Source organism: Microcaecilia unicolor, chromosome 2, assembly GCF_901765095.1.
Source record: "Microcaecilia unicolor chromosome 2, aMicUni1.1, whole genome shotgun sequence".
Lineage (NCBI taxonomy): Eukaryota > Metazoa > Chordata > Amphibia > Gymnophiona > Siphonopidae > Microcaecilia > Microcaecilia unicolor.
Window position 1 is genome coordinate 450,861,640 of NC_044032.1, and position 14,359 is coordinate 450,875,998.

Here is a 14,359-nt window from a genome sequence, read left to right on the forward strand (position 1 = left end):
AAATCTTGAAATGTTTTGAACAATTAGCATCTGTGAATATCTGTACCAGTGACTTCACAGTGAGAATCCTGAAAGGTAACTTTAAAACCATACAAGAACGTAAGACCTTTGAAGTCAGAATGATTGAATATTTTAACACCCAACAGAAAGGACTTAACAAGGATCTGGGGTTCCTAGCCCATTATAAACCATAAAGCTGTATGTCTCTGTTGATCACCCCACCCCTCACCTATCCACACCCATCCTGTTAGAATATCAATGATATGCTTTGATGTCCCCATGCATACCTCCGACCCACCCCCATCCTCCCACCCTGTCAGACTGTCATAGTAATGCTTGAATGTTTTCACTTATATACACTGTCAGCTAGCACATTTGCTTATTTCCGATCTGACGAAGAAGGGCAACCTTCGAAAGCTAATCAAGAAATGTATTAAGTTATGTCCAATAAAAAAGGTATCACCTTATTTTCTTTTCCATGTTTTATTTTGTTTGATTTCTATGAATATCTGCTGAAATCCAAATCTACCTCAGTTATTTTGTTTTGTAATTTTTAATCAGCCTTACGCCATAGTAAAACTGACTCAATCTGATTAAATTGATTGAACTCTTTGTGTGCTCAGCATGGAAATTATCCAAAGATGATGATGCACATAGTTTTCAAAACCACATACTGTCAGTTCTTGTGGTAGATGTAACACAGAAGGGGCCTGCATGTTCTCAACAAATCACGTATAATCTTTTGATAGTTTTCAGTTTGGTCTAACATGGCTACTAAAACTCTGCTGGCCCAGTATTCAGCAACTCTGACTATGTTTTTAAATGCCATGCCTGCCAGCTCTGAATATTGACCCATGTGTTACTAAATCAAGTAACATATTCACATATCCTAATGTGCATTTGAAATCAACGTAAAAGATGGCCATGTATCACACCTTTTTATACCTATCCAACCTATGTTCTTTGACCACAGTTCAATACAAAATGTTTCATTCTCAGGTGTTTACCCCCTTGTTGCCTTTCTGTTTGCCCTATATTGGACACAGTCCCAGGTTCCAAGAGACTAACATGTCCTCTAGAAACACTGCTCTACCCAACTTCAGGCAAGCACTGATCCCACAAGGAGTGAGCAACTGTGTACTTCTGCTCTCAACACCCAGTGCAGAGTGCTCACTCTCTCAAGGTCAAATTCAAGTTTATTCAGCACTTTCTGTCCCACTCATCAAATGAATGTCAGAACAGCGTACAATCTAATATGATAGGGAGAGATGAGAAGAAGATACTAACAACAAAACCACTAAATGGATGGAATTATCAGACAGACAGACAGAACCTATCAGACAGACAACAGTCCATAGTGTTCAACAGCACCTCATCACCACCATGAGCACTGAACTGTGGGGTACCACAGGGATCAATACTGTCACCTATTCTGTTCAATATCTGCCTCAAGCCACTAGCCGGGCTGATTCGGTCAATTGACACTCAGTTCTACATTTACGCAGATGATGTGCAGCTACTCATACCCACTGAACCTGACGTATCCACATCCCTGAATAAACTGACTGCCTGTCTCACATCAATTCAAGAATGGGCTTAAAACAACAAACTTTGACTGAACCCAAGTAAGACCAAGCTTCTATGGGCCCCTAACATAAGTGGGCGTATATCTGATATGAAAATCTCTTTTGGGAAATACGAACTTCCCTTCAAATCACAATTCAGGAACCTTGGAATACAGCTCGATTCAACACTTACTCTGATCCCCCAAATCCAAGCAACCTTCAAGAGCAGCTCCTATCACTTGCAAAAACTTTGCTGCCTCTCTCCTTACATTGAAAAGGTAAATCTTGTCTCAGTTGTACATACCATGATAACATCAAGACTGATTATTATAATGCACTCTACACTGGTCTGACTACAAAGGGTCTGCAGCAGTTCCAGTTGATTCAGAATGCTGCAGCAAGACTACTAGAAGGTTACAAGTGATGTGACCACATCACACCATTTTTGCAAAAACGTCACTGGCAACCAGTACAATACAGGGCCATATTAAAAAATCTCTGCTTGATCTTCAAGGCACTTAAAGGAAATGGCCCAGAGTACCTGAAGAACAGGATCTCCTTCTACACACTTCCAAGGTCACTAAGATCCTCCCAAGGAGAATCCCTAACCACACCCTCTCCAAAGGACATCACCAGGGCTTTTTTAAGGGGGTACTTGGGGGTACTGAGTACCGGCACCTTTTCTATTGTCTGCTAAAATTGACCCATGATCCCCAAGTTTTAATGAAAGAGCTCAGGCTCTACACAACAATTCTGCCTTGTCATAGATTCTGTGACTGGTTGCAGGGGGCCTGGCTATTGTGGGGGGGGGGTCCCTCAGAGTTCACCCCACCCCTGAAGGGTGGCCCTGCATTTGAGTACAAGCACCTTTTTTGCTAGATAAAATGCACTGGACATCACTCAATGTGATACCCACAAACGACCTTCTCTGGAGTACCCCCATAGTCCTGTTAAGCAAAACCTTTCAGGGAGTGCATTCCAAACACTATCTCTACTTCAGGAAGCAGGTGAAAGCTTGGCTCTTCAACCAGGCCTTTAATAGGAGAAGTAACTAACTTGCCACACACACACAAGGAATGACACCAGCTGCACATACTATAGCAGAACATGTTTATCCACTCCTACCCTAGCTAAGATAATGTTCAAGCACCTTTCAGACCTCATTTGCAACTTTCTTTAAATTAGTCCCTTATTTTCTTATTCCTGTTACTCTGTCTTATCTATATGTTCCATCTTTGTTTACATCTTATGATGTCTATTAAAATGTTTTATTGTGTATTGTGTTTACATATAAGAAACTAATCAAAATTGCTCTAATTAGCTGTATGGGTTAACTGTGTTAAGTCAATAAATCTATATTGATTTAAAAAAGAGGCCTCAATAGCCAAGGGTACCAACTCAGTGGACACACCTAATAAGACTTTTATCATGGACAAAGCACTCCCTCCGAAAAACCTACAGAGTGAAATAACTTAAACAATCTGTAGTAAAGAACAGAGGATAGTGCAGTAAAAAATCAGTATTCAAAAGGACTGTATACACACTTAACATCAATGCAGCTCATAAATGTAGTGGTAAATATGGAAGAATACCAAAAGTGAGAGCAAGGGGACTAGATGTAAAAATAATTCTAACAAAAAAACTGGAGCACTTAGGTTCAAACCCGGGAGAAAAGTCCACATCTGGGAGGCACCTCCAAAAAAGAAATTTTTACAAATTTTTATGCGGAAGCTATTGGTGTTTTATGCATATCCTCTCCTGAAGAAGCAATGAAACAGTGAGAATTCTATGGCTGTCGAGAAAGAGATCGAAAGAGACTAAGGATTTCGACTGTTTGTAAAAATTTCTTTTTTGGAGGCGCCTCCTGGATGTGGACTTTTCTCCCTAAATGTTCAGTTTCCATAAGCACTAGGAGTGCTGTACTCTTGACATAATCTGCCGATACTGCACTCCATTCATTTCAACACAGCAATCATTTGTGCATCTATTCCTATAATATGCTCTCAGTATTATTTCAACAGGCACAAATGTCATTAGAAAAAGACTAAAAATGTTCTTTTTTTCTTGGCAGCTACTATAGCAGGGTGAAAATATTATGAATAAAATAGAAGTATAGATCACTAAAGCTTCCAAAACACCAGTGACAAAAGTCATAGCCTACAAGATATTTAGCTGTATTGAAATCCTAGTAGTATGTTCAAGTTTAGTTGAGCCCCTATGAGAATATTTTAGGTCACAGCTGCAAGAATTATCCGATGAAATTCAATGAATGCCAGCTGTCATGTTAAATTCTAAAATGCAGTTTGGTCAGTCATAAAATCAAAGAGCTATTTCATGTTTAACAATAAAGGAGTGTGTGTCCCTCCTCTCAGGATCCCGCTGATCTTGCATCTGGCTTGCAGAAACCTCTTTCAAAGCTGTAGGAATTTTTTGTTTTTATTGTCTATCTATTCATACCTAAAAACAAAATTAGGACTAAATATATTGAAAGGGATGTCTGGTGGTTTTCAGCAGCCTGAATTACAAGGGCCCTGGTTACTAAGGCATGCTGTAGACACGCTAGCATTTTTAGTGAGCGCTAAAAATTAGCACACGCTAACGCTAGAGACACCCATATATTCCTATGTCTCTAGCATTAGCACACACTAATTTTTAGCATGCACTAAAAACACTAGTGCACCTTAGTAAACAGGACCCATAGTTCAATTTCACACTACTTTGGATCAGTCTTCATTTTTTTGGCAGTACTTATCCAGAGTTAGAAATCTCACATCCTTTGTGGCAGAAGTACTGTCTGTGTAATAACCTGATTTGAGTTTCTACTCTGTAGACTCCGTATGATACCAGATGTAGTTTCATCTGTCTGCATTCACTTTGAGGGATCAATTTTCAAACTGCCCATATTAGAGCAAAGTCCATATATACTTTTTACCCCTGATCTTTGCACCGATTTTCATAGTGAAAACAACACTTTTTAAAAATGTATTCATTTATTTAATTTCATTAGTTTTGACAACTCGCATTAAGCCAGAAGTCTCAAAGCAGGCAACAATTTAAAACTAACACAAAGCATTCAATATAAAAATACACAGGTCAAAAAAAATATCAAATGTTTTACAGAGGAGCTCTGTGGGTGCTGAGCACCCCAGTGTTGAGCGAGCTCCTTCACTGTTCCACAAAGGACTAATTTGTGAAGTGTTTGGCACCCCCAATCATTCAAAAAAGTTGGCACTTCTGTTTACATTCTCATCCACTCCCACCCCCCCCCCCCCACACACACACACACACACACACACAAAGCAACTACACATCCTTCTTTAAAGTCATTAAAATGAGTGGAGGAGTGGCCTAGTGGTTAGGGTGGTGGACTTTGGTCCTAGGTACCTGAGGAACTGAGTTCAATTCCCACTTCAGGCACAGGCAGCTCCTTGTGACACTGGGCAAGTCACTTAACCCTCCATTGCCCCATGTAAGCCGCATTGAGCCTGCCATGAGTGGGAAAGTGCAGGATACAAATGTAACAAAAAAAAAACATGTAGGAGGAGTGGCTTAATGGTTAGTGCAACAGACTTTGATCCCAGTACCCTGGGTTCAATTCCCACTGCAGCTCTCTGTGACCCTGACCAAGTCACTTAACCCTCCATTGTCTCAGGTACAAAAACCAAGATTCTGAGCCCTCTAGGGACAGAGGTAGTACCTGCTTATAGTTGAATGCAGGGGTATGCTGGTAAATTGTTAACAGGGGGCTCTCTCTCGCCAGCAAAGTAAAAGAGAATTCAGGAGGGGCCCAAGCCCACATTTTGGGATCCATTTGTTAAAGTAGCCATGGAGAACCGGCTGCCAAAATTCTTAAAAACTTAACAAACAGCTCTCGAGAGCCTGTGAGAGCCTGCTCCAGCACACCACTGATTGTAAGCCACATTGAACCTGAATTCGGAATACCAATGTCATAATAAATAAATCCCCAGTCTAATCTGGTCTTCAGAAGGACAGTCCAATCATAATTAAGAATGAAATTAAAGTGTGGAAAATTAGTTGAATTCTTACTCAAAAAGCCAAGATTGTAGGGTTTTATGTTTTGTTTTACTTTATTTTTAAATGAAAACTTAAGTAGTTTCTATTTATATGGAGACTCAAAGGAACAGAGTTCCACATTTCTGGAACTGCACAAGAAAAGGCTGAATGCCACATGGAAACCCAGCTCCATAGCCACCAACGATGGGGTTGTGAATAATGTCTGCTGAGATTATCTCAATATCCTTCATGGCTCATATCTCTTCAGCAAATCAACCAGGTATTTCAGTCCAGTGAAATTCAGGCATTTATGGAACAAGCTGAGAAGTGTAACTCTGCAGCAAACTGAAAGCCAATACATTTTGACTAGGACTGGTCTACTTTGTCTTGCCTACTGTCAGTCTTGGCACAATAAAATCTGGTCTCCTAAGCTTTCAATTTGGAAGCCCCTAATGCAGGGAATTCTAGTAATCCAGTCAATTGGTTTTTAGTAACTATAACAAGAGTTTTCACCAAAAGCCACCAAGGCTGGGGGGGGAGGGTTTGTGTAAAGTATAAAATAGACCCCCTTATTACTGCAAATATCTGGGCAGCCACACAAATTTGGGAAACAGAATTTACCCCTATACCAGTGACTGAATCTTTTAAGGAGATGTTCACCCCACGCTGCTTCAGACATAGCTGGATTCAAGTGCTGTTTGTGCTGAATAACCAATCAGTTCCTGATGACAGGCATAAATTCAGATTATGCACTTCCAGCCAATGATTTTATCCAAATAAGCCATGATCATCAGCAAAAGGATGAAAAACCAGTCTAAAGAGCTGGATAAAGTATGCTAAATTGGCTAAATAAGATGTTAAGATTGGGGATCTGGCTGCAAAGGATGGGAATTGGAGCACTGACAGTTCCAAGAAACACTATCAGGCTTATTTTCTATAAAGAGGTGTGTTAGCTGTGTTAGTCCACTCTTAAAGGTAATCAATAGAAATCAAACAAAATTAAAACATGAAAAAGAAAATAAGATTATACCTTTTTTATTGGACATAACTTAATACATTTCTTGATTAGCTTTTGAAGGTTGCCCTTCTTCATCAGATCAGAAATAAGCAAATGTGTTAGCTGACAGTGTATATATCAGTCCCTCATAGATGGTCTAGCAGGGTGGGTAGGAGATGTGTATGGGGACTTCAAAGCATTCCATAGTCTAGCAGGATCTTTGTGGGGAGGGGAGGGGAGGGGAGGAGAGGGTGATAAGCAGTGAAAGCACTTCAGTAAATGAATTCATTTTTGGAACACCTCCTCAACTGAAAGTGTTTTAATGTAATGGAAGAGAGAAAGCAGGCTTATTTTCGAAACAGAAGGGCACCCATCTTTTGACACAAATCGGGAGATGGGCGTCCTTCTCCCAGGGTCGCCCAAATCGGCATAATCGAAAGCCGATTTTGAGCATCCCCAACTGCTTTCCGTCACGGGGATGACCAAAGTTCCTGGGGGTGTGTCAGAAGCATAGCAAAAGCGGGACTGGGGCATGCTTAACACATGGGTGTCCTTGGCCGATAATGGAAAAAAGAAGGGCGTCCCCGACGAGCACTTGGCCGACCTAACTTGGTCCATTTTTTCTTGCGACCAAGCCTCAAAAGGTGCCCGAACTGACCAGATGACCACCAGAGGGAATCGGGGATGACCTCCTCTTACTCCCCCAGTGGTCACTAACCCCCTCCCACCATAAAAAAAATTTAAATATTTTTGCCAGCCTCTATGCCAGCCTCAAATGTCATACCCAGCAGTATGCAGGTTCCTGAAGCAGTTTTAGAGGGTGCAGTGCACTTCAGGCAGACGGACCCAGGCCAATCTCCCCTACCTGTTACACTTAAGGTGGTAAATGTGAGTCCTTCAAAACCCACCAAAAACCCACTGTACCTTCATCCCTTAGGGCTATGGTAGTGTTGTACAGTTGTGGGGAGTGGGTTTTGGGGGGCAGTTTGGGGGGCTCAGCACCAAGGTAAGGGAGCTATGCACCAGGGAGCAATTTCTGAAGTCCACTGCAGTGCCCCCTAGGGTGCCCGGTTGGTGTCCTGGCATGTAAGTGGGACTAGTGCACTATAAATGCTGGCTCCTCCCATGACCAAAGGGCTTGCATTTGGTCGTTTCTGAGATGGGCGTCCTCAGTTTCCATTATCACCGAAAACCGGGGATGACCATCTCTAAGGTCCACCTAAATGTTGAGATTTGGGCGTCCCCGACCAGATTATCGAAATGAAAAGTGGGCACCCATCTTTTTTTGATAATACGGGTTTCCCCACCCCTTCGCCGGGACGTCCTGCGAGGACATCCTCAGGAAAACATGGGCGGGGCGTTCGATTATGCCCCTCAATGTGTCCTGTTCATCAAGAATGAATCGGCCCGTTTAAGGACATGTCCACCCAGGCCCATAAGTCATAATTACTATAATCTAGCCACCTTGATTTGGAAATAGTATGTCATATAGGATTTTTTAAATAACTAAAATAAGACTAGCTCATGATCAAGAGTGAAACTTGGCATGAATACAACATGCACACAACCCTTGACATCTGCAGAACTTTACTTGAAAAGTATGCACATAGATGAAATCTACACATTTACTTTTCAGCCCACATCCTAAATAAGCTTCCAGAACTGCCTCTTCTCAATGAGGCTGAACACATATTCACTGTGAAATAATGTGCAGGTTTTAGTCGAAATAAGGTGGGCAATTTTAAGACAGCGAATGTGCATGGGTGAAAGGCTTGTGCCCACAAAAGTTCATTTTGAAAACTGTCCACAAATTTTCTCCTTTATCTATTTCTCATATCTACTTGTTTGCACATGAAATGGATATGTAGCATGTTTTTCCTTTTCTTGGATTTTTTTTAAATACTTTGATTCATATTCAAGAAACCTTATTGGCATAACAATTTGTACATGCGCTGTCAAAACATTCTTTTATGTCTTTAGATCTGTTTTTAAAAAACAAAATTATTATTACTCTACAAGGAGCTGTAAGTGAAATTACACTTCAGTAAATGAATTCATTTTTGGAACACCTCCTCAACTGAAAGTGTTTTAATGTAATGGAAGAGAGAAAGCAGGAGATTTATTAGCAGTGCACTGTGGTAAAAATACTGTGATCTGACTGCTGACATGAACACCTGGATCTTTTGAGTGGCACTAATGACAGATCCTTCATGCTTCTATTTTTTCCACAGAGATGACTGGGTAACATCTTTCAAAATCCAGGTCAGCAATGACACTCATACCTGGCGAGAAAGCATGAATGGAACTGAGCAGGCGGTAAGTTCAAATAGGAATCTCTAGTGCATCACACAATATTATAATATCGAGAGAAAATGAAATCTAGCCATACTGAGAGGGATGCAGGAATATGGTCTTTGTCAAGGAAATCAAACAATTGAGAGAGGAGAGTCTGCTCAAATAGCTTACCAACACGTGACACTTTGGAATAGGCTGATAATTCATTGGCACAACTGAATTCAGCAATGCTTTCTTAAGATTTGCCTGCCCAAGGGAGATATTGATCATAATTTATCTTCTGAACTCAACTCAGTGTTATGTACTGAGTATGTTCCTAAATTCAGAGTTGTATACTACTACTACTACTACTACTACTACTTATCATTTCTAGATGTACGCAGCGCTGTACACTTGAACATGAAGAGACAGTCCCTGCTCGACAGAGCTTACAATCTAATTCGGACAGACAAACAGGACAAACAAAAGATAAGGGAGTATTAAAGTGAGGATGATAAAATAAGGGTTCTGAGCAAGTGAATAAGGTCAGGAGTTAAAAGCTGCATCAAAAAGGTGGGCTTTTAGCTTAGATTTGAAGACGGCCAGAGATGGAGCTTGGCGTATACTATTCAATAGACTTAAACCTGGGGCTGCTAGTTACCAAGAATTGACTCCAACCTTTAATCCCATTCTTTATTTAATCCAGTTGATGCCAAGATAAAACAAATTACTTACAGTTGTGTTGCAATGGATTAGGGATTCTATACATATAGAGTGACTCTGTGTCTGTGATTAGCCCCTCTCTTTGAGAGGAGAAACTGTCAGTGCCTGGCAGTTTGAATACTAAAACACAGGACTAAAGAAAAGGCAGCAGCAGCAGCAGGTTTGTGCCAACACAGTAAGCGGGGTAAGCACCGCAGGGGGCGCCGACCTCTGGGGGGCACCGCCGCAGTTCTTACCCTCGCCGCTTACCTCAGCTCCATGCCGCCCAGGGGGCTTTAAATCTTTTACCTCCGATGGTCACAGCAGCTGAGCAGCGTCAGTGAAAGCGCTGCCGACATCTCCAGCCTTCCCTTCGCGCTCGTTGGTTCCCCCAGTGTCCCGCCCTCGCAAGGAAATGGCATCAGAAGAAGGCGGGACACTGAGGGAACGAACAAGCGAGCGCGAAGGGAAGGCTGGAGACGTCAGCAGCGCTTTCACTGACGCTGCTCAGCTGCTACGACCATCGGAGGTAAAAGATTTAAAGCCCCCAGGGCGGTGCAGAGCTGAGGTAAGGGAAGGGTAGAGAGGGACATGGATGGGAGGGGAGGACCCAGGGAGAGGAGAAATTGCTGGAAATAGAGGGGAGGGGAGAGGGGAGAATTGCTGGATATGGATGGAGGAGGGAAGGGCAGAGAGGGACAAGGATGGACATGGATGGGAGGACAGGGCCCAGGGAGAGAGGAGAAATTGGTGGACATGGAGGGGAGAGAGGAGAATTGTTGGACATGGATGGAGGGGAGGGAAGGGAAGGAGATGCACATGGATGGAGGGGAAGGGAGAGAGAAGAAATGCTGGGCATGGATGGAGCAATCCCACAAAGATGCACTCCATCTTTCAGCTCCTATTTCCTTTGCATCTTGTGCCACACGGGGGGGGGGGGGGGCGCCAACTGATAGTCTGCAGGGGGGCACCAAAGACCCTAGGCACGGCTCTGAGCAGCAGCACTGATAATCCCACAGCCTTACAGCAGCCGCATAGGTAAAAAATCTCTATGGCTTACTACTCTGAGAGGAAAAAACAAGCAGTAGTTTACTACCTCAACATGGAGAGTTCAAGTCCTCTACATGTTGGATCTAAGACCTTAGCATAGCTACCACCTCTTTCCAATTCTCTCACAGAGAGCAATCAGAGGGAGGGGGAATTCTGCTCCTCCCAGCTTGCTCTGAGGCAAGCAGTAACAAAGCTCTAAAAGATACTAAGGGGTCCTTTTACAAAGGCATGGTAGGGCTACCGCATGGGTAGTGTGCACCAAATCAGCCCTACTGCAAGAGCAATGCTGGATCTTTTCTCTTAACACTGTTGAACCTATGGGTTTGAATATGGCTGTGGAGTGGCAAGCCTTTTATTGAATACTACACCTGTAAGAATTGGCCAGTCTGTGATTGGTTGTTCCTGTGAGTGTTTGTTATAAAAGCCGGTGGCCATTTTGGACAATTTTTTTGAATCCTGGTTCCACCTCCTGAAACAGCGGGTTCACAAAACAAGTGGCCTTTGTCAAGGTTTTGGATAGCTGGAACATGTTTATGCATTACAGCACTGGAGGAGAGTAATCTTATGCACCGGAGCAGTAGTAGTTTTGATGATCCAGTATGGGGTCAGGATGCCTCTTCAGTCAAGCTAAGTATCTGTGGAACTGTATTTTGATATAATTCATGAATTATGGGGGCGGACTGGCCATACGGGCAACTGGGCAGTGCCTGAGGGTGCAGAGGCTCTCCCCCTGTCAAACTAAACCCCCCCCCCCCCGTTCCCACTTTAAAGGGTCATGGTGATCTAGTGGCCTCTTCAGGAGCAGGAATCCCCACTCTTTCCTGCCTGCTGCCACTACTCTACCCAGTGCCGCTACATTTTCAAAATGGCTGCTGAGACTTCCCTGCGGCAGTTTCATGAGACTGCTGAGACCCTTGAGGCTACCGCAAGAAGTCTCAGCAGCCATTTTGAAAATGTAGCGGCACTGGGTAGAGCAGCAGGGCACCAGGGTCCTTCAAGGTAGTGTGTGGGGTGCGGGGGGAGGCAGCGGTGCCCCAGGGGGCCCAATGACCCTCACTGCCCTGGGGGCCCAGAGCACTATCACCCTTGGTGAATTATCAGTGGTATTTATTAGGACTAATGGGGATTTGATGTGGAAATTTTTGCTTTTTGATGACTAAAACAGACTGTGTTGGTTTAGCTATTTTTCTCCTTTTCTTTTTTTTCTGGAGTTTCATGATTTATTGAGGCTAGTGATAATATATGGAAATTCCTTTGGGAAAACTGACACATTTGGTCAGACTGATGTTTTCTGAGCTTTGAGGCCTTGTTTATTTAAATTTTGAGTGTTTGTAGCCCCCCCCCCCCCCCCCCCAGTCTTTGTTAGCCATTTTGTTAGCAAACTGCATATTTTATGCTTTTTGAGGATATTATTATTACATTATATTTATATCCCTCACATATCATCAAAATTCAGTGTGGCTGTGGCTTACATAATTGAAAAAAAAAAACTGGGCAAACCTCAGGAACATTACAAGCCAGAGTAAGAGATATAGCAATGACATATTAAATTACTGATTTACACCCAGATATTTTCTAAATAAAAAGCTCTTCAACAACTTACGAAAAACATAGTTATTTTGAGCTCTAATTTCTATAGGTAGCTTATTCCAATTACTGGCCACTTGATATGCAAATGAGTTTGATAAAAATTTCTTATACACTGCCCTGGATGGATCTGGATAATAAAGAGTTAAAAGCATTTAGATCCTGGGCCAGCATTTCTAGCTGATAAGCAAATAATATTTATCATATAGGCAGGTATCTCTCCGTGTACAATGATGAAACAATGGAATAATCAGGCTTATTTTCAAAAGAGAAGGGCGTCCATCTTTCAACACAAATCGGGAGATGGGCGTCCTTCTCTCAGGGTCGCCCAAATCGGCATAATCGAAAGCCAATTTTGGGTGTCCCCAAATGCTTCCCGTTGCGGGGACGACCAAAGTTCCCGGGGGCGTGTCGGAGGCATACCGAAGGCTGGACTGGGGCGTGCCTAACAGATGGGTGTCCTCGAGCGATAATGGAAAAAAGAAGGGTGTACCTGAGGAGCACTTGGGCGACTGAACTTGGTCCATTTGTTCTTACAACCAAGCCTCAAAAAGGTGCCCAAACTGACCAGATGACCACCAGAGGGAATCAGGGATGACCTCCCTTGACTCCCCCAGTGGTCACTAACCACCTCCCACCCAAAAAAACAACTTTAAAAACTTTTTTTGCGAGCCTGAAATGTCATACTCAGGTCCATCACAGCAGTATGCAGGTCCCTGGGGGGGGGGGGGAGGTATATGTGTGTCAGTGGAGGCATAGCGAAGGCGTGGACGTCCTTCTTTCAAACATTTTGGATGTCCTGAACTGCCCCTCCCCACAGGGATGGCCAAATTTCAAGGGAGTGGAGTGGAATGGAGTGGAGTGGAGTGGAGGAGTGACCTAGTGGTTAGAGCACTGGTCTTGCAATCCAGAGATGGCCAGTTCAAATCCCACTGCTGTTACCTGTGATCCAAAATCCAAATAAATAAAAGGGTTGTCAGGGGCATAGCAAAGGCATGGACATCCTTCTCACAGAAACATCCACATTTTGGACGTCCTCAACTGCTGTCATTGCAGGGACGGAGGCATAGCAAAGGACGTCCTTCACCCATACTCAAAAAAAAAGACCTTTGGACGACTTCACCTGGACTTGTATTTTTCTAAGGTTGTAGACGGCTATTATACACGTAGCTTGTCTGCATGTATGAAGCCATCTTTGGCATGCGCAGAGTAGCCACACATAATGCTTGGCTGCTCTGCACTGGCTTCCCCTCCTTAGGAAGCAAATCGTGTGCAAATGAGCTAACAGTGAGCAGCTCATTTGCATGCGATTTCCTTCATGCTTGCCCGTTCCTTTCTGAATCGCTAAGGGATCAGTAAGGGAAGGGCTTTTTCCGTTCAGTTAGTGCATCAGTTAGTCCACTGCAGTGCCCCCTAGGGTGCCTGATTGGTGTCCTGGCATGTCAGGGGGACCAGTGCACTACGAATGCTGGCTCCTCCGACGACCAAAGGGCTTGCATTTGGTCATTTCTGAGATGGGCATCCTTAGTTTTCATTATCGCCGAAAATCAGAAACGACCAAGTCTAAGGACGACCATCTCTAGGGATGACCTAAATGTCAAGATTTGGGCGTCCCTGACCATATTATCGAAACAAAATATGGACGCCCATCTTGTTTCGATAATACAGGTTTCCCCGCCCCTTTGCCGGGGCATCCTGCAAGGACGTCCTGAGGAAAACTTGGGCGCCTCTTTCGATTATGCCCCTCTATATGAAATAACATTGCAGTAAACACTAGCAACAAAGGAAATGTGTAATGTCTTCATATAGCAGTACAGGTGCAATAAAATATCAATAGTGTAAGTATTGGAAGTGAAACTATTAACAATACTAAGTTATGTGTAGGAAAAACCTATTTATGGAAAAATAACCTACGAAGTTTATTTGCACTAGTATGACAGTAAATGTCATTGAAATGTAGTAACTACTACTACTACTACTTAACATTTATAAAGCGCTACCAGGGTTACGCAGCGCTGTACAATTTAACACAGAGGACAGTCCCTGCTCGAAGGAGCTTACAATCTAAGTAACTTAACCTTATATGTATTATGACAATGCAAACAAAATGAAAGTGACACAAAAAATAGTAGTATGTGGTCTAACCTTTAAGATATCGATAAACTGCTCT

The 14,359-nt window shown here is 43.0% G+C and overlaps 1 protein-coding gene across 1 annotated transcript in view; it reads left to right on the forward strand.

Moving 5' to 3' along the window:
* The window catches only part of CPXM1 (carboxypeptidase X, M14 family member 1), a 158,116-nt gene that overhangs the window by 63,803 nt on the left and 79,954 nt on the right, over positions 1-14,359 (forward strand). Inside the window, exon 5 of the mRNA XM_030190934.1 lies at positions 8,808-8,892. Within this exon, the coding sequence (XP_030046794.1) occupies positions 8,808-8,892 (85 nt within the window). The remainder of the gene's footprint in view (positions 1-8,807; positions 8,893-14,359) is intronic.